The 21,592-nt window shown below is 43.3% G+C and overlaps 1 protein-coding gene across 8 annotated transcripts in view; it reads right to left on the bottom strand.

Annotated features, from left to right (window-relative positions):
- Nucleotides 1-21,592, bottom strand: part of PARD3 (par-3 family cell polarity regulator) — a 2,149,932-nt gene that overhangs the window by 700,304 nt on the left and 1,428,036 nt on the right. For 6 of the 8 annotated variants that reach the window (XM_069648049.1, XM_069648048.1, XM_069648046.1 and 3 more), the window contains exon 18: nt 1,263-1,307. The exons of the other annotated variants lie outside the window; for them this stretch is intronic. In XM_069648049.1, coding sequence (XP_069504150.1) covers nt 1,263-1,307 — 45 coding nt within the window. The remainder of the gene's footprint in view (nt 1-1,262; nt 1,308-21,592) is intronic. 8 annotated transcript variants of the gene reach the window in all.

The following is a 21,592-nucleotide window of genomic DNA, read 5'->3' as shown; positions in this document are numbered from 1 at the left end:
CCAAAAAGCATTTAGAGTAGAATAAGCATCCATTTTGGACTATATATTTTGCTTTTCGCAAGTTTCAGTTATGGTATGTTTTTTTTCTTTTCTTTTTCTGCCGATACATATGGTGATCCATTCTTGTATGAAATGTATATCACGTTACAGTAATATTGTAAACATATTTTTAATAGTGTACTTAGAAAGAGCGATATGTGATGTCACTTGTTTAGTCAAGGGGTAACCGGTTGTGTTCCATCGCTTCCTGTGATGTCACTTTCGGGGCTGGGGTCAAATGACATCACTTCCCGTGAGGTCATCAGAGGTCAAGGGTCATGTAATGTCGCTTCCGCTACCCCTGGCATTTTGGGTAAATGCGTCCCTGTATGTGTTGCACTACAAGCGTGAGAATGCAAAGTGATGTGCGCTTAAAAGCCAGCACTGGTTAAACAGATAACGCCTGGTTCTCGAAAAACTGTCCTACCCCATTGAGACTATGCTTCCTGCGTGCAGCTACTCTGGCACGTATGTAGTGTACTGTTATGCATTATGAGATTGTATCTGCAAAAGAACGCACAAGTATTTTACACAAACAAGCAGAGATGAAGGGACTGTAGTAGGTGGATTTGGAACTCATGTCATTTCATGTTTGTGTTCTTTAATGCAGGGAACTAGCGAGTAGGCAGTTGGCGTCTTTATGGAGATTGGGTTTGGGAATGGTGATGTGCAGGCAACCAACCCGGCTCACTCAAGACATGCAATCCAAGGATGTAAGCGAGTGCAGCCTATCATGCGACCCCACATACGCTGCTTGCTTGCATTGGTTCCCCCTTGAATAGGACACAGTCTCTCTGCTGGCCTAACGGGGACACAATCATTCCCCACTTTGAAAATAGTAGATGTACTCGTGTATTTGATTGTGCTCTGCGTTGTACACAACAGCAATGTGCACTGCTGAAACTAGAGCATTCACGTGAACGAAACACACGTGGATAGAAAAAGCTCCATGAACTTTGATCACCCACAAACAAGGATTCTAGAACAGTCACGATTTTCTCTGTGCAGAACTCGGGAGCATACGTGTTCCCAGGCGTCTAACGCACTTCTCTACCCAGCTACACCAGAGAGACGCTTCCTATTCCCGTCCAATGCGAGCAGATCACACGGGCGGCCAGCCATGCAAGTGCTGGGTTATTCATGTTTGCATGCAACTTGATTGGCAGAGCAGTAAGCAGCCTTGGCCAGGGTTTCTATGGCAACAGCAGTACTGTCAGTCTTACCTTCACTCTGGTCATCCATTGTACTGAGATTAGCCTCGTCCGCGACTGTTAAAAGGCAAATGCAGAAGAGTTAGCGCAGTTAGTGGCCACATTCCACGTGCGTCAAACGTACAGTAAGTAGCGGGGGACTCGTTGTCACATACGTTAGGGGGCAATGGCAAACAAATTACACGTCATGCAAATCACTTCAAAAGGAAAAGGCCGACATTTCAAACACAACATGAGGCCATATTGTAACTTTCATGCAGTTGTGCCAGAAATTCACACCCACAAGCTCATTTGTTATTAAATGTTAACGGCCAAAGCATCCCAGAATGTATTCCCCGTTGTTTTGAAGGCACCTTGCCTAGACTTATTTCCCAACATTATTAAAATTATTGTTAAAGTAATAACATTTAGAGAGACGGGTTGCGTAATCAGATGTGGTGCAGGTGCGCCAGGGACAACCATATCACAATACAAGTTCCATAACGTTGACACGCCCTGGGAAACGTGATGGCGTCACCATAGAAGCATTAGTATACCGCGTGAAACCACGCAGTAACTCAGGAGATTAGTTGTTCTGTGTTCATTTATTTTATAATGAAGCCATGATCGAATTTGTGTTTTTGGGCACAAATCGTGCCCATATAACAGCTCCGTGGCTTACCAAACAACTGCCTGTGTAATGCATGCTTTCCTTCCATCCATCTTTCCAAATTAAAAACAAAAAGTGTCCGTCAGGTTTGGGTCATTTTTTAACGGTCATCTAGTGCAATACAAATGCATCATTTGTTGGCCCACAACAATGTTTGATTCGGATCTGTCAGGAAAAAAACTGTCTGTGTGTAACCAGCAGAAGTTGCTTGCACTTTAGCATAAGAAGTGCAACACTTGTATTTTATCTGAGTGGCATGCAACCAAAAAAAACATGGCAATGCATAATGAATAATGCGTGTAAAGGACAGTCACATGTGTGCATGTATTGGGTTTTATATAGTGCACACCTAGCTGGCATCTAAGGGGCTCTGTACTGCAAAAGGATGCAGCCATACTAAGCAATGCTATGTGTGGACAGTTATAAGTATATACATTCCGACCAAATGAATGCCCGTCAGGCCTTGCTCTGACCTTGCAAATCTGAACAATACAAAGTTATGCATTTACAGTTCCACAGCTATTCTAATAAAAAGACAATGGAGCTGCATGCATACATCAAAGCTGCTTTTTTTTTAGTTCAAGCAGCAGAGCACTATCCCAGGAAGTACATGATTGTTACAGCCACAGGTCTTCAGAGGGACTAGAAACCTTTGCAGCACATTGTCATTACAAGGGCACGATTTCATTGTATCCATTTGAGAGCCGTGCCGGCGGCGGCCGGCCCAATGTTAATGAGAAGCCAACATGTATCTTTTGTGACGCGCCCAGGGAAGATCGGGCACACTCTATTTTATTTAGTCCACCTTCTTCCGCGATTAGAGAACGCATGCTGAAACCAATTTTGCAGGGACATGGATTCTGCTGCTATGAGCCTGCTCTGTACTACCCATTATGGGCAGATTCAGTTTGTGTGGCCTGGGCTTTTTTTAAAGAATGCATTATCATCTGTGAGGACTTTCTTATTGAAATCTGCTTGAAGAATTCATTTTGTACTTTTGTAATGTTTTAATGGGGTTTGTGTTTTATTTTTTGATTTGTAATTATCTTGTCCATCCTGTTTGTATGGGTATGTTTTGTATTCCCGAGATAAACGTTTAGTAAAAAGAAATATCCTTGGGTACTGTGAAACGTCTGTAGCCATCTGATGATATAGGATGCTTAACACCGGTCATTTAAGGATTGGTAAGTGAGTGAGTGATAAGCAGGAAATTGCAACTCTGTTAAGTGGCTATCACCCACACATCCCTCTTCTTCATCACAGTACTTTCCTAGGGAGGTACTCTGGACAGGCAATATTGGTGCATACAGTGGGGCTGAAGTCCTTCCTTCTCTCCTTACTGAGGGACACCAGAAGAACCATTGTATTATTCCCCCAGTTTACTATTTCTCGAAGGGCCGGAGAAAGTATGGAGTTGAACACAGTCTATGTTGGCCTGTGGGGCAAAACCATCATGGTGCCAAAACCTTAAGTTTGAGAACGACTCCAGGTTCGGCAGTAGGTAAGGGTTGCCGGGGAAGGAGGCAGAAAAGGTAATCCCTTATTTTCAATGCTTGGATTTCACAGGCAGAGCACTGCAGAATGGGAGCACTCTGTCTTTGCAGAGGCTGACACATGCTCGGGCTGAGTTCCCGCTAGGATGGGGGTGCAGCAGATGACCGCTAAATTATGATCGGCATGCACTCCGCTTCCAGGGAGCGCCAGAGCGGGCAGCCCTCTTGCTTTGGATAAGATAATTAGATGGTTTGAGCAGGCACACAGTTCCTGGCAGCTTCTGGTATAAAAGACATAAGGGGAATGTTAGGGTACCATTGTTTCCTAGTAGACTGAGGGTTGCTCTGGGAAACACAGCTATACATACTATGCACACTTACGGCAGAATCGTCTTATCCAGAGAGAAAAATGACAGGGCATAGAAACAGAAAAAATGGAAGAAAACCACCTTCGTCCTCGTCCACCTCCTCAGCATACAAGAATGACTCAATTTCAGAGTGATTCAAGCCAGAAAGAGGGTACATTCCTATACCGGGAAAGTGTTGCAGAGCTGAGGGAAAATGTTTTGAGAAGCATGGAGTTTAAGGACATAGAAGCATTGAAGCCCTCAAATGAGCAAACTCTCAGAAAAGGGCTGTCAGTCATTAAATGAAATCAGAGAGTGGCAGAAACCTGAACACATTTGAATGCCCTGCTTTATTGCTCAAGTGTACCCACTAAGGGGTGAGGAAATATCAATGCCACATCCTATTGCGGTAGATGAGATTTTACCACATATAACAGGAATACCTTCAATGGCTACGGAGAAAGCAACAATAAGAGACTGTGGATGGAAGAGTGGGGGCAGCAGCATACCTAATCTTGAGGTTAGGTACACGAGCCTCCTACAAAGCACAAACTGTGCTGAATGACTTCCAGTTCTGAAAGAAAGCCAAAGATGAGGGATCAGATTTCATCAGTGCTGGCAGGAATGCGCCAGCAGAGGAAGTTCTTGCCAGATTTGGCATACAATTGTGTCAGGTCATCAGCAATGGCAAAGAGGGCATCAAGTGTTGGGAAGGCGCCACACCCACGTCATCACAGATGATGAAAATGCCTTCCGAAGGAGCCAAGTTCTTTGTGCACCTTCTCTTCCAAGGTATATCCAAAGCCTTTCAGAATGACAAACTGAGAAGAAGGCGCCACCCAGGGCATTGGTCAAAGACTATGGACCAAAGGAAACAGTAGATTTCCGGTGGACCCCCTTATCTAAGAGCCAGGAAAGGTAAAGATACAAGAGGAAATAACTGTCATTTTCAATCTCCTCAGCAGCAGAACTAATCTCGACACTCAATACCTGGATGCATCTCCCCCTTCAAGTTTTACAAGTACATAGGGTCGGGTGACTTCTGACAATTGGGTATTAAGACTGCTCAATGGATACAGAGTCCAATTCCATGAAAATCCTGTACCATCAGGCCCCATTCGCACTCCCATTCCGAAGAACAGGGCCAAGATAAAAGGGCTCTTGCTTGGGATAGAGGAATTGGAAGAGAAGAAGGGAGTAGAAGTCTCAGTCTTAGAAGGTTGGGAAGGGAAAGGAACCTACTAGATTATCTTCTTGGTATCCGTAAAGTTTATTCTAGTGTTGAATCTGCAGGGCCCGACTCTATATCAAGAAAGTAATTTACAGAAGGGGCCACACTGCAAAAACAAAATAATTCCTCTGATCAATAAAGGGGAAGTCGAGACTTTGCTAGATCCACATGACACATACTGCCATAGGCTCTTTCAAGAAGACCAGCGGAAAATCCTCACATTTGCAGTGGAGAAGAAACATTACCAATTCAGAGCCCTTCTGGTTCGATAGAAATCAGCCCTGTGGATCTTCAACAAAAACTAGGGCCTGGAGGTGGCAGCATTACATCACTACTGGATTCAGGAATTTGCCTATTTAGATGATTGGATAATCAAAGCAGCATCAGCAGACCGACCGAAGGAGCATGTGCAATCAGCCTACATCAGTACTGCTGTAAACTGGAGCAAGTCACAGCTAGAGCCCATACAGGTGTTTAATATACACTGTCTCATTTCCGTACAGATTCTGTACAGATTGGGGCAAGGTGCTGCTCTCCCAGAAGATGGAGAGAGGTTCCAACATCTCATACACATCACACTCAAGTTTAAATCTGCATCTGTTTGACTTTCTGGGACCCATGGCAGGCTTTGTCTTTGTGGTCCATTGGGCAAGGCTACACATAAGAGCAATAATAGCATAGTGACATCAACATTGCACCCCAGCTTCTCATGAGTTAGAGTTAATGTTTCCCATATCCAAACAAATGGAAGAAGCAGTACAGCATTGGCTGGTCAATAAACCTTGGAGAAGAACTACTTGCTAGTCTTGTCATCAGAGATCATTCATACTACCAACACCAGTGATCTCGGGTAGTGGGCCATTCTGGAGCAGGAGAATCATCAAGAAAAAAGGGAGCGGTCAGGACAGCATGGGCTGTCCAATTGGAAAAAAGATGGCAGCAGTCTTCAGTGTCCTTCAATGGTTTCAGGAAAAGAGCGAAGGGAGATCAGTCCTGATCAGAACAGACAACATAACAACCTTGACATACATCATCAGGCAGGATCTGACCAGATACTGGCAGCGGAGGTCGACCTGGGGGGAACTAAAGGGTACAACTGCCCCTTACTTTTCAGAGAATGCTATGGTTCTCTTACTTTAAGTCACACAGAGCACTGTTGCCGGACAAGCACATCATTTTGTTAATACATCTCCCCTGCTGGATATTCGAACCAGGGACCTGTCGGTAATAATCCAGTGGCACACATCACTGCACTGTCTTGCAGGAGGTGTGTTGCGTTGGTCTATGTGTATAGAATGCTTGGGACATAATGCCCATTGCCAGCTGGAAAGTGATGTTCCTCTGTCTTCTGCTATTACACATGAATTACTGCAGACAAAGGGATCTGAGTAGGTAATGAGAGGAGTGTGTGTGGCTTGAATACTGGTCATGTTCCTCAAGAGGTGTGAACAGTGGGTGAGTGCAAAGCGGAGGGTACACAAATGTGCATGCTGTGGGGACAATCGCTGACACGGATTGTGGTCATTTAAATGAATTTTATTTCACTGTTTTCTTGAGACGTGAAATAACTGTTAGGGGTGGAGTGGAGGAAAGGCAGGGCCCAGGTATGGGATTTTTGTTTGGGTGTGTGGGATGTATTGACCCACTCCGCTATGCTATGCGGCATCACCCTGCCAGTTATGGGGAAAGAAACGGCAACAATGGCGGCAAAACCTTTGTGGGTGCCAGAAACCTACAAAAACCATGTGCATCAGCACACAAAAAGAAGGATGCACAACCAGCCACCCATGGTGCACGCGCAGTAGAATAGAGCACACCCTGCAGAAATGTGCCAGTGGGCTCCATGACCAGCAAACAAAGTGCAGAGAGAAAAGCAGCACTTTGCAAGTGAAACCCAAAAATGTGCCTACAAATGGCATTGGCTTTGTTGCCGAAAACTCCAGAATGCCTATAACACAACACTTTTTAACATTCACAATCTTGCCTGGTGCTAAAATCCATGTATCAAATGAAACATGGTGAAACACACAAAGTTTGAAAACTGACAGCCTCTATGCCAAAATCTGGGTGCAGTACCTGGGGCTGCCTGAATGACAGCTGTCGGAGGAGTACTGAGGAAGCTTTAAAATGACCTAAAACTCAAATGTCTGCTGAAATAGCAAACAAACAGGATTGTTGCCAAAAAGGAATACCGATTTTAGTTGTGTTTTTGATTCCACAGATTTTAAGGCCAAGAAAGAAATGTATTTGTATGTGATGCAACAAATGTGGGTTTTTGCTAAGTTTAAAAGTTAATTAGCTTGGCTGAAGCTGCCAGAACTGGAAAAGCAGGTTTTTCTCCCAGAAGGAGAAACTCATGGGGAAGTGTTAATTGCAGTTTAGAACAGAATCTTGTCTACAAAAGGCAAAGGAACAATGACAAAGCTGCAGCCCAGGAAACGAAGTGTTAAAGGGGTCGTAAATGGCCTCTGGAAGGAACAAGCAAGGAGGGGGATGCCCTGGACTGCAGGGAGACAAAAAGAGGCTGAGCCAAGCGACCATCTGTTGCTAAACATGAACAAAGAACACATTTTAAAAGACTCATAACTTGCTATTCAAAATGGTGAAAAATATAAAAAGGACAGAGTTGTTAATTTATTTTCTGGCTGCACGTGTGAAGATGCGGCAGAACTGTGTGACATGTTCTGGACAGGAATGGCAAGATATGTGGTTTTATGCAAAATGTATTACTGTTAGAATTGTGGAAATGGACACGCATATCCCTATGTTAAACACGAGCACTTGTGGAAATTTGCAGAAAAAGTGGAAATTGTGTCCATAGCGAAAAGGGCAAAATTCTGTAGAAAGGGGAGACACGATCCCACCACTGCAGGGTTTTGAGGAATAGCTGCTATGTAACATATGGCATCTTTGTGTGTGATTTGTATAAAGGTGACCAAGGTAGAAATGTACATTTAATATAAAATCAGATTTTGAGACCAGTGGCTAAAGGGAGGTCTCAGCGGATTGTAAAGCAAATCATAAAACGTGACATCACCCAGCCTTGATCCAATCACTCAAATTGCAAGGCGGAGATGAAGTTTGGTCCAATCCCAGCTCACAGGGGCAAGCTTAGCTAAGCTGGCCCACACACCCCCTTTGTGATTTCATTTTTAGGCATAAATAGAGACAGCCGACAACACATATCCAGCCATTTTCCTGATTCCGGTGAAGCACTCTGATCCAGCTTTCTACATCCAGCTTTAAATATTCTTCCAGATCCAGATGCCAAATCTCTTGCCAGCAAAAGAGACTATTGATTTCAGCAAGGCCCCAAATCCTCAAATTTATTCTCTCCACTCAGTAAAGTGCTGTGTGGTGTGAGAAGGCCTTTTGAACCAGTATCCCGAAATTCTCTGGCTTGCCACCACTAGGCTTGCCTGAGGAACTTGCCATCCAGCTGATCCAAATACCCACTGACTAGGAGAGCAGATCCTGTGCCAATTCGGCGACCGTCCTAGAGGATCCAGTCCCGTACCTGATGTGCTGTCCTTCCTAAACCAGACCCAATCCTGACCAGAGCTGACAGTCCCATTAAAAAACGTATCCTGCGAGTATGAATAGGAAGAACTGTGGCCCATAGCATATATACTTTGCATAGTCGTATCGCTATTTCCAACCCATCCTATCTTTCCTTCAGACCAGTATTGTTAGAACTATCTTTGCGCTGACCCTTTTCTCATCTGAAGAAGTCGAGTTTCCTTATCAGGTGGGTTACCCTGATCCAGTGACTAATCTTCCTGTGTGGTATTCGCTTCTTCATAGTCATCCTCTAGTGTAAGCAAACCCATTTCATTTGTCATTTTCAAAAGTGTATTCCTGTTTTCCATTCTCGCGCCTATTTTACAAAAACTTTCTTTACTAAAACCTCTATAACTCCCTCAGTTTTTGTGATAGAAATGAAATCTCAACTCCTACTTGTACCCAACATCCATAGCTATCCATAGAACCCTAATCAGTGCGATTCTCCAGTTATCGCGACTATCGCGCTGTAAGTGATTTCAACCTGGCACTCCACCTAAGTCAATGCCTAGTGTGTGATGCACAGCTGGAACCCTTAATTATATATTTGTGTCTATAAGTTCTTTTATTTCTGAATGTTGTACCCTTATATCATGCCCATCTCTTTGAATCCCACTGGTCTCACTGAACCAAGAAGCAGGTTGTTTTGCAAAGTTAAAAGATTTTATGGATTTGAACAATATATATATCACACTATTTAACATTTATACAATAATCACCAATGGGTGATGTTACAATCAACAATCTCTTTAATCAGAAGGAGAATGGATAAGAAAATCATGCAGCACAGAATAAAACGTTGTGTGGGTTCAGTCAAATGCAATGTCACTCTTTCCCCCTGCACACTACTAATCCCCCCAATATGCAATATAGAGATTGAAGGAGAGAACACAGGTTTCAGGAATAAACACACTCAACAAATGCAGTTTCAATCCCAATTCCCCCAGCAAGCATAGAGAGAAACAGGAATGATTTTAAACAGGTCAAATGCTTTTGAATGTGGTTTTGAATGAATGGGAAAAACACTGAAACATTGATTTAATTCTCGAAATTGGATTCAAAACCAGTGGGAGCCGCTTTATAGAGTTTCAGGTAAACACTAGCAATGATGATTGAATAACTAGCAGATAGAAAACTGAATTCTGAGGTCGGATGCAAAGAGTAGCTGTTTTACACGTGATGAAATTTAGCCAAACAAAAAATCTGTGGCAAACTTTTCAGCACATGAGAAACGCGATTACAGAAAAACTAAAAGGAGCTGGAATGTCGGTTTGTTTGAAAGCTGAGGATGTTAGCTTCAATTTGACACTTAAATTTTGTTTCTAGAATGTACGGTTCAGAAGTTATGAAGGTTTTAGTAGAGGTAGTTTTTTTTCAGAAAGAGTCAAGATTTTCAAAGGAAAGATGCGCTTTTGAATTACAAACAGGATTTCTTTATACTAGGGAGGCTACGAAGATACAAGATACCCAACCGGACAGCCACCAGATCAGCGGCGCCTCAGTTCTGACTTTTGCCCGCTGAGACACTTGTCTTTCTTCAGCAAATATATTAGCGCAAAGATGATATTATCACTTCTATTATCAAAGGACTATATGGATGAGGGAAAGATTCAGGAAAACAAAATAGATTCTACAGTGCAGTTCTGGATATGATAGGATGGGTTGGATAGGATTACTTTTGGATAAGATATTGGCTATGGACAATTCTATGCTAGATACTCACAACTATGGTTTGAAATAGGCCCGTCAAAGATCTGGTCAAAGGTTTTGGACTGGAATTCTTCTAGCCCACCGGACAGGATTCAGGCGCTTCGTTCTGCACGTAGCATGGCACTGGGGACACTGCACGGCCTCTGGTCTGGATCTGCCGGGTTGGTTCTGGGTTGCAGCTATGAGGTTACAGCTCTGCTCTACTGGTTTGGATCTCTGGGTTCTAGCAAGAGTTATTGGCAAGAAAGCAGAAACAGCATGCCCGACTGTTCTTTTTGTGGGGTTCCTCTTGGAAGTCTGGGGTTAAAATCAGGTTTCAAGATTTTAAAGGCCAACTGAGAAGGGTTCAGCTTTTGAATTGGGCCTTCTGCTTTCAGAGTTCTGGAGTCTTGGATCTGGGATCCTCCTGCAGAGCGCTTCGCTAGTAAATCAGTTGATGGGTGAATCTGTGTGTCTCTCTAGGTCCTAGACTGTCCCTATTTATGTATTTCCCTAAGGGGTGGGTAGGCAAAATTATACTAGCCACAGCCTCTAGGAATCCTATTGGTCAGGGTCTGTCCTCTCTCCTGATTTGAGAAGGAACACATGGTTTCATGATGATGTGGCATTTTACAATCCAGGGAGTACCTCCCCTTTGTTTCAGTACAGTAAATCTATTTTTCACATAAATCATATTTACAATATCACCAACTCGCTAATAATACATATTCACATCACAGATTTAGCAGAGCACATATCCGTCCGAGTCCCAACTCAGTGAGAGCTTTGGTTCAAAATTGACAGTTTTTCGTGCTTTTGGTTGGTTACCCACTGTCAGATCTGTCCACATTTTTCTCCATACATGCGCATGACATCTGGGCATAATCCTGTGAACTTTCATATTTCTAGCATTATCACAATTGCTACAACATCCATATTTCGGTAGCGCTGTCTCTGAACATCGCAAAGAGTTCAGAGTAGTTTCAAACTGTGAGCAGAATTTTCATATGAACTTCTAATTTACAGATTTTTACAAATTTTGCACAGTTTTCTGTTGGCTTCTGTTGACACCTGAATTTGCATTCCCTTTCAGTCCAGGAAGCCTATTGTCTCTTCCCAGAGAAGCAGAGCAAAATCTCCTTTTTTAATTAGCATCCAACTGAGATTTCCTGGGCAGCTTTGTTTGGGGAAAACTGTGGAATGTGCCTTTGAAGTCCTGTGTGGCCTCAGTTCACTTGAAAACATTTTGTTTAAAATTGTCTTTTGCTAAACTAAAGCTTACATTTTCAACAATTATACACACAGATCTCTAATTACAGTCTTTTTAAAACAGACTTAATTGTAGCAACCTATATTGCTTTTGATGGCAAGTCTCCTCTTTTCCACAATTTGATCTTAATGTACAAGTTTAAACTAACAGTATCAGTAAATGACAGCTCTGACACAGGCGAGCGGCGGTACTGTGCCCATATTCTGACATTTTTCCAGGCAAGCACCTTTTTGAATGGGGATATTTTTGTGATGAAATGTGCTTTTCCGGACATTGTGCTTATGGGGATTCCTTAGATAAGGTGATGGTGAACACCCCACAAGGATGTTGGATCTTCTCTACTGTTTGGGGAACATGATTTTGGAATTTCAACAGCCAAGGAAAAATGTATTTTAAAGCATTTCTGGGTTTTCCTGGCAACGCAGCACTGCCTTTTCCGGTAATTCAATTTCCCTCTATGGGCAGCCCAATGACAGGTTTTGGCAGTGTGGTCTCCTGCTTTACCACCGACATAGGCAAAATGGATTGGCAGCCTATTTTTGCGGTTTCCCTGCGCACTTCAGAGATTTTTAGCGCATCTGGCTTTTTGGCGGCCATTCTGTTGTTTCTGATGAAAGCAGCACACAGTGATGTTGTAGGGCAGAGACTAGTGGGTCAGAACATCCCACAGCGCAATGAAAAGTTTGCCGCAATTTTAAAAATCTGAAAGGTTTACGCGTGTAAAATAGCTTGTAACTGCTTCCGACTTGGACCTTAAGATTTCAATTGTTTTATGCTGACCAAATCATTGCTTGTGATTGTTTGCACCTATTCAAAGCAGCTCCCATAGGAATTTATAAAAATGTCAGTAATTTTGACCATATTTGGCGTTTTTGCCTAGTCCATTCTAAAGGTAATTTGAAAGCCAGTCTGACGGCTGAAAAGTCAATTCTGTTTTTCTCCTGTGTTTGCTGGGGGGAAAGTGGGACTGATATTCTGTTTGATTTGTGCCATTCCTGAATACCTGCTCTCTCCTCCCATCTCTTTACATTGCTTATTGAGGGTCGAGGGGCGTGGCGGGGGGGGAACCTCTAACCATAGTGCTATCTGATTTGAAACCAACACAAAAGTATTATTGTCTGTGCTGCATTTGTTTTGCTCATTACTCCTTGTGTATTAAAGATATTATTCAGTGTTTTGTCACTCCATTGGTGATTGTTGTTTACCTATTAAAACATATTGTGATTACATTTTAAATACATAAATATTCACCTTTGCAAACCAGCCTGATTCCTGGTTCAGTGTGACCAGGCGGTGGGGGGTTTCCAGGTGAAGGGTGTGATAGGTGTGGTATATCGTTCAGAATATTGAACTTTTAGACAAAAATAAATAAGGATTTCAGTTGTGCACTACATGCTGGGCTTTGACTTGGGTGTGTGCCGGATTGAAATCGCTTACAGGTGGTGGGGCGAGTAGTGTCTGCATGTAACACAGCTGATGGGCGGCAAAGGGGTGACGCAGAATGAAACACAGTTCCACTACTTTTCTCATGTACACTTTGACCACGGACTGGTGGTTGGATAGGTTTGAGTTTCAGTTTAGATGCTGGACAGAGAAATGCCTATTGTCACTCAAAGCAATCCACATAAAGGCAGTGGGCAAAACGGTAGCAAATCATCAGAGTATGCTATCCTTGCATAAAGAGACGTGGCAGTCGATCTAATGTAATCCAACTTGACTGTGGAGTCCCACAGAGATACTCTCGGTCTCCTCTTCTTTTTAATATATACATCCAGCCTTTAATGTCCATTTTCAGGAAATGTATATGCAGATTTATGTAAGAGTGAAAAAGACAGTGGAGTCCTTCCACAACATGGTGCCATGCATTGAAGAAGTAGGCTGCTGGATGACCTCTAGTTCCAGTTGAACACCAATCAAACAATGTTGATTTCTTTTGGGTCAAAACATCTTTTGACAGATAGCGCTAACCAACCGACCCTAGCATGTATGCTGGGCTCCTCTATGAACTTTGTTTCCAGGGTAAACATTTAGGGTTCCTTTGGCAGTCCAATCTTGGGTGCGAGCAACAAATAGGTGCCAAGGTATACTCAATATTTTATTCACTACGTTTGTTATGACATGCCCTTCTATTTGTTCCCCAAAAAGATAATGCATCTGTAGCAGGAGCATTGGTCAACTACAAGTAAGATTATAGGTATGGCACACTTACGAGCATTTCCAACAGACAAATGAAACGTCTTCAGTGGGCACTGTTGTAACCTAGTGCCTATGTTGTGTAGCTTTGTTGGTTAGTGTGTCTGGCCGAGTGAATGCAGGCCCTCATGGAATGTTTATGTGGAGCTTGGAGTGTGGGAGGTTTGGGAGTTCCACAGGGTGACGGTTGGGACTCGGAGCTGGGCAGGGAACCAGGGCAGAGGCTTGTTGATCTTCTCTCCTACCTTTTTATCTGTACTATGTAACTAAGATTCAAAAAAGCAGTTTCAGTTTCTACTCACATCGGTCAGCCTGGTTCCTGCTCCTTGTTCATCACTTGCCCAGGCACAACTTGCAGGAGGCAAGTTACAACAGGCACCCAACGCTGTAGTCCGTATGATAGTACTCCATCTCCCCATTGCACCGACCACTCCTCTGACTTCCCGTTAGGCAGAGGATTGATTTTAAAATCCTCTGCTTAGATTTTAAATGTTTAATCAATCTTGTGCTATGCCTACTGTTCACGTAAGGTGGTTCGCTATGAGCCAAGCCCCCTCCTAAAATCTGCTGATAAACTTCTTTTAGCAATTCCACCATTTAGATGTGTTTATTGGGGCGACAGGTGCTTTTCAATCTATGGACCCAGACTATGGAACCTATTGCCTCTAAACATTCGAAGTATATCCTCCTTTCCACTTATTCGTAAAGCTTTGAAGACACATCTGTTCACTTAAATCTACCCAACACCTTTGGCCACCCCTGGTAAGAATCAAGTTTTTTTCTAAATACCATCGGCGCTAAAATGCAGTTAAGTCTGTTTCACTGAGTTACAAATCTATCAAAACAAATAAAAGAATGCAGTCATGGCTGTTCAAAGAGCTCTCTGTAAGGATCAAGGTCAATTCCCTGGATATATTTGCATTATAGAAAAATGCAGTTCTGCCAGTTCCAATGCTGAGAAGTATGGGGGGGGAAATCGGTGGGTGGGGTCCATTTTCCTTTCATGGCCGAGTCCTCTCTTGTACGCCATTTACCCAAAATCTGGTAAACCCTAGGGTCCTGTTCAAGATGGGGGATTGTGATTCAAATATAATCTTGTTAACACCTTTCTGGCCCAGGAGACCATCGTTGCCAGTCCTAATGTAAATGGCGAAAAACAAGTTGAAGATCCTGCCTTCCTCTTCAAATCCATCAAAACTGAGGCAAGCGATCTCAGGGAAGGCCCTGGAGGTGGGCGGTTTGGAGGTTGAAAGAAAGGAACTGCAGGCGTGTGGGCTGTCAGCACAGGTGGCTTCCTCATTGCAGAAATCTAGAAGACCATCTACCCAGAAAAGTTACAGCCGTCATTCAAAGTACTCTGTAGCTTAAGGGGTCAGAATGAACGTAGTGTATCTATCTTGTGGGGTCCCGGCCATCATGCAGTTTCTTCAAGACAGGTTTATGGAGGTCTCCGCGATTAACCATTAAAGCTAAAACAGAGGATCTATGCTATGCGGAAACCCTGGTGGATAGGCTCCTTAAGAATGATTTGCTATATTGGTCTTTGAGGCAGCCAGGGGTCCCTCCTTGAGGCAAGGTGAAGGGTAGGGTAAAATGAATAGGAATTCCCCAGTATATTCTTTCAGTCTTAGCAGCCTTAAGATGCACATCGTCCTCAAACACACAGGCGTGGATACGCATGAAGCAGGATGATACACCGATAGGTGCTGAAGAAGGGTCGCTGTCACGCATGAATGTGATTCAGATATCTTTAGCATAAGACTGAAAGGAGCAGGAAAAATAGGAAATAAATCAGCTACGGGAGCCAGATGGGATGGGTGTTAAGGGGAAACAAGAGGAGATGGAGGCTTGGGGAGCTTTACAGTAGGGGATAGTAGACTTGAATCTGAAACGACTTGGACTACTCTGTTCCAAGGGGAAGATGCAATCCACATAAAGGCATACGCTCTAATCAAAGGTATTTTCCAGGTGCTCAATGAGGGTGTAATGGGTTATAACAGACCCAACAAAACGTGGCAGGGGTTACATATGTAGCAGCAAGGATGGTATGTTGTTTTTGATAGTGCTGGTAGGGCATCGGAAGACCTGAGCGACAAGCCCTTTATTTTGCATACATACTGATATCCAGATGTCAGCTGGAGAGACTGGCTTGAAGGCAACAGGAGAAGGGTGCCAGGTGGGTGAGCAAAGACGAGGGGGGGGGGGTATTTGTGTCTAGGGAAGCAATGGTGGTATGGATAAGCCCAGGGTTTTGAGTAAAGAAAGCAGAGAGAGAGGCTGTATGTCTGATACTGATATGATGTAGATTTGATCATGGACAGGTTGACACAACTATGAAGAAATGCCTTTTTTGTTTTCCAGTGACAGTCTTTTATGGCAAAGAGAGTGCAATTGTCTTCCCTGGAATTTGGTTTCCTCCAGTAGCTTTTAAGAATGTTGCTCTTTCTCTTCATGATGGCCAAGTCAGAGTCGAACCAGCTGTTGCGTTTCAAGGAGTCAGTACTTCTTTTTCATAATGGAGCTAGCATGTTTAGGGTACTGGAGAGGACCCCCACGGAGGTTGGTGATAAGGGAATTTGGGTAAGATACCTGGAAGTCATGGTTTAGTCTGGGTGGGATGAAAATGGCTTCAAAGGCAGTGGTTGTCACCCGCTTCATTGGCCTAATTCAGGAGGTGGGGGGTGCTTGATAAGGGAGGTACATGCGAGGATGTTCAAAAGAGGAAAAAAGAGAAAGTCCTCACCAGTGGAGCCACCAATGTGGGTGGAGGAAGGCGGCCCGACAGAGCGAGAAGAGTGCAGTAATCTAGAAAGCGGGCAGTGGATTCGTTTGAGGGGTTGTCAAAGTCCCCCATGACAATAGTATGGTTGGATATAGCTTGGCTAATGGCCATAAATATTGGCCATTCCTTAGTAAAGGACCAGCATCACCAGGAGACCCTTAGATAATTACAACAGAGAGGACATTGTAGTTGTATAGAACAAACACGCATGCCAGGCTGTCGAAGGAGGAGACATTCAGTGTACTGATCAAGGCGGTAGAAATGGAAGGGTAGGCAAGGTCAGCATCAACCTTGCTCGGTTATGTCGGTTGTTGACCATGATCTTAAAGCCATCTGGGAGCAAACCATCAACGGAGGTTGTGTAGTTGGTAGAGAAACAAGTCAGTGTATAGATGTGCTATAGATGATTTAGAGTGTCTCATTAACCTGAGAACAAGATAACGTGCGGGACAGAGCATCCGCAGGTGAATGTCCATCACCCAGCCATTGATTCAACATCCTTGCATGACTATTCTTGGTGTTGGCAGTTTACCAAAGCTATTCCACTCTGCCCAAGGATGGCCCGCCCCATGCCATCCTACATGGCAACACTTGTGTGTTATCCCCACAGAAACCAGGCTGCTGCACACTCCATCTGCCGACTGGATCCTTTTCCTCACCTCAGTCTCAAACAGCCCTTGAGTGCCCACTGCTTCATGCTGACACGGCAGCACTGGCTGGTGGGCCCCAGACTCATATGAGAATCAAAAAATAGGGCTCCTGCTGTGGAACCTATTCTACCCAGGAGGGTTAACTAGGAAAACAAAAGATACAAATGAATAGGTCCAAGGATGCTAGGCTCATAACACCTACACATGTATTATCAAACTCTGCATTGCTAAGGAAGGAATCACTCTTCAATAGTATGTTGTAGAGATAAATCTCATTTTTTTATATTAAAGTTGTGTGCAAAAAGACATAAATCCAACATTTAGAGAAATTAAGACATCAAAATGGTTTGCTAAAACAGAACAATCAGACAAAAAAATATATTTACAACACACAGTGCCAAAAAAGCATTTTTTGGGACAATCTCCAAATTGTATGTGTGTAACAAACCCGACTCTTATTAGGATTTGCCAAGAAATTCACATATTGCAGTGTACATATTCAAGTCAACATTTGTGGAAAACACATAGAACAATGATGGGTACACAAAATTATTTTTCTTGCGTAAACAGCATTAACGTGCTGTAGTTTTTGGCGGAGTAGTGCGTCTACACCAGGTGTTTCAGCCGTTTCTAGGTGGGCTTGGTGTGCCTCATCTTTAACACGGCCTTCATCAGGACGGAGTTCTGTGTAGATTGACGTCTGTGCTGCAGGGGAAGGAGACTACAGTCAGGGGGTGTCTGAGCCAAAATTATTTAGTTTGAGTGAATCACGTGTGGTTGATGTAAAATCAAAAAGCACATAGCTTACCTATGGGTTAATAGATTTCACAGGTGCTAAATTTGAGATCTGCTAGCCGCATGGGCTGGTCTATGTATGTTCCTGTTGCAAATAACAGAGAACGAGAGAAGCAGAGGGAGGTTGAAGCTAAACATGTCCCCGTTTAAAAAGGCATGAAAAAAGTTTTTTATTATATGCAGGGAAAAAAATCTTACCTCTCGCTGGAGGTCGAAAAATGCTGATCCAGGGTGGTATCAGTGGGAAACAGACACGGCTTGCACAGCTAAAAAATATATATGGCTCAAGGTGAGTGTGGTTACCTAGTAACAACTGTCTCATATATATATAGCAGTAAGTGCAGGGTTTATTTTAAAGTACCTGTGAGGGTTGCAGCATGGGCAGCCTGTCTGCCAAAAAGGTACGAGCTGGAGCTCCTCAGGCTGCTGTGCCACAGTTGAGACTGCAGGGGCCTGACTGCAAAGCGTTGGTAACGCTGTTGCTAGGTCCCTGTAGGTATTTATATGTCAGCCATCTTGGAATGGCCCTAGGATCGAGTGAGAAACAAAATGATGGATTCTGCTCCATCCGGGGGGCACAAAAAAAGCTCAATCAATTATGGGTGTGATTAGTGTCAACGCGTGTCTAAAAAGTTAATTTAGACAATATTGTTGACAAACGGTTGTCATGGCAACTGTAAGCATTGCGGGGTGGCATTGGTTTTTTATACTCTGAGACAACCGACAACATAGCTAATGGCTGTGCTGTATCAGGAACAAGGTAGCAGACAAGCCCCTAGTAGAGCATTTTATCAGTAAGAACCATAGAGATACTGATCTAAGATGGTTTGTCCTCCAAAAAGTGAAACCAGCAAAGCGTGGGGGGGATCTGAACAAAACGCTGACCCAATTAGAACAACGGTGGGTCCACAGACTTAACTCCGTTCAGGCTGGTCTAAATGTGTCAGTTGAATGGAAGTCTTTCCTGTAATGACATGTGCCCAATGATTGAGTATGAGCTATGAACTTCTTAACACTATGATCATTTTTCATTTCATGAAATGCAGAAGTCAGTAGACATTATGACACTGTGTTTTTTTTGGTCAATGTATGAAATCACCTACATGAAAAACTATACTTTCTTTGTTAATTCCAAATGTTTTCTGTCATTATGAAACTATGTATTAAGTTTCCAGGCGACACGCCCTAATTCTCACCCTCTCGGGCTGTTAGTAATACAATACAAACTGTCCACCTACTCAATTATGGTTTTTCTCTGCTGAGATTCCTCATTTTGTGATCCATGCCACAACATATTGAAATGAAGTATTTTCGGTAATCACAACCTCATGGGGCCATTAGCTATGTTGTCTCAGAGTATAAAAAACCAATGCCACCCCGCAATGCTTACGGTTGCCATGACAACTGTTTGTCAACAATATTGTCTAAATTAACATTTTAGACACGCGTTGACACTAATCACACCCATAATTGATTGAGCTTTTTTTGTGCCCCCCCGGATGGAGCAGAATCCATCATTTTGTTTCTCACTCGATCCTAGGGCCATTCCAAGATGGCTGACACACAAATACCTACAGGGACCTAGCAACAGCGTTACCAACGCTTTGCAGTCAGGCCCCTGCAGTCTCAACTGTGACACAGCAGCCTGAGGAGCTCCAGCTCGTACTTTTTTGGCAGACAGGCTGCCCATGCTGCAACCCTCACAGGTACTTTAAAATAAACCCTGCACTTACTGCTATATATATATATGAGACAGTTGTTACTAGGTAACCACACTCACCTTGAGCCATATATATTTTTTAGCTGTGCAAGCCGTGTCTGTTTCCCACTGATACCACTCTAGATCAGCATTTTTCGACCTCCAGCGAGAGGTAAGATTTTTTTTCCCTGCATATAATAAAAAACTTTTTTTCATGCCTTTTTAAACGGGGACATGTTTAGCTTCAACCTCCCTTTGCTTCTCTCGTTCTCTGTTATTTGCAACAGGACCATACAGAGACCAGCCCATGCGGCTAGCAGATCTCAAATTTAGCGCCTGTGAAATCTATTAACCCATAGGTAAGCTATGTGCTTTTTGATTTTACATCAACCACACGTGATTCACTCAAACTAAATAATTTTGGCTCAGACACCCCCCTGACTGTAGTCTCCTTCCCCTGCAGCACAGACGTCAATCTACACAGAACTCTGTCCTGATGAAGGCCGTGTTAAAGATGAGGCACACCAAGCCCACCTAGAAACGGCTGAAACACCTGGTGTAGACGCACTACTCCCCCCAAAACTACAGCACATTAATGCTGTTTACGCAAGAAAAATAATTTTGTGTACCCATCATTGTTCTATGTGTTTTCCACAAATGTTGACTTGAATATGTACACTGCAATATGTGAATTTCTTGGCAAATCCTAATAAGAGTCGGGTTTGTTACACACACACAATTTGGAGATTGTCCCAAAAAATGCTTTTTTGGCACTGTGTGTTGTAAATATATTTTTTTGTCTGATTGTTCTGTTTTAGCAAACCATTTTGATGTCTTAATTTCTGTAAATGTTGGATTTATGTCTTTTTGCACACAACTTTAATATAAAAAATGAGATTTATCTCTACAACATACTATTGAAGAGTGATTCCTTCCTTAGCAATGCAGAGTTTGATAATACATGTGGAGGTGTTGTTCTGAGCCTAGCATCCTTGGACCTATTCATTTGTATCTTTTTTTTTCCTAGTAAACCCCCAGACTCATATGACATGGATGTAGCTTATGTTTCTGGGCCCAGGCTGTCACTGGTTTCACGCCCCAACTGCACCTTGGTAGCGACACTGTGCTAGCTGATTTGATGCGCCTCTCTTTCCTGAGAGAATACCATGCCCATTCAGGACCAAAGCTTTTACTGCACTGTGACTTCCAAGGTGGTATCTGTCTGGTCCCATGGGCCCTGTAGGGTCAGCCACCCATAACAGCCCACAGGACCGCAATCCCGCCTCTACTCCCTTCTGAAAATGTATTTTCATTCGCCAGCCTCAAACAGTGCACCTGTTCTAGTCAGCAGAGAGGGTGACCTCGCTAGTGTTCAGAGTCTCAACATTCCAAAAGTCCCCACAGGTTTGACACACAGTTTAGCCTATTTAGTTTAAATCATAGTTAAACGGAGGTTTAAATTTCCTCAAACATAAATGCAACAGTACCCCCGACACATAAAAATACATTAATAAGGTACTTGCATACGGAAACTATCAATGAAACATAGAATGGGAACTATTAACGCACCCTTGTGCGCACACAAGTGGTTGCTGTGCAGATAACAAATAGTAACCCCAGAAAATGTGTGACTTTAACTAAGCAGTGTGTCACAGATACAACTTCTTGTAGGGTATTCTCATGTTTATTGGCACCTGGGCCAAAGTATGTATTGGGTAGGTTTCTCTTTTGCCAAAGTAATGCATGCTTATAGTGTTTCACGGTGCTTTCTGCGTTTATGAAACATGGGTGATCAGTGAGGTACTAGTGTAAGAAGATTAAATTCAACACTACAGCTAAGTCAATGCCTAGTCTGGGATACTGAATGGAAACCCTTATTGATATATCTTTATGTCCAGTTCATGAGTTCTGGATGACTACCCCTATATAACACCCCTCTCTTAGAATCCCCCTGACCCCACTGAGCCAAGAAGTAGTTCTGTT

The sequence above is a fragment of the Ambystoma mexicanum genome, chromosome 2q, assembly GCF_040938575.1.
Source record: "Ambystoma mexicanum isolate Mex_15411 chromosome 2q, UKY_AmexF1_1, whole genome shotgun sequence".
Lineage (NCBI taxonomy): Eukaryota > Metazoa > Chordata > Amphibia > Caudata > Ambystomatidae > Ambystoma > Ambystoma mexicanum.
The sequence above is the reverse complement of the archived record's forward strand: the minus strand, read 5'-3'. Positions and strand labels throughout refer to the sequence as shown.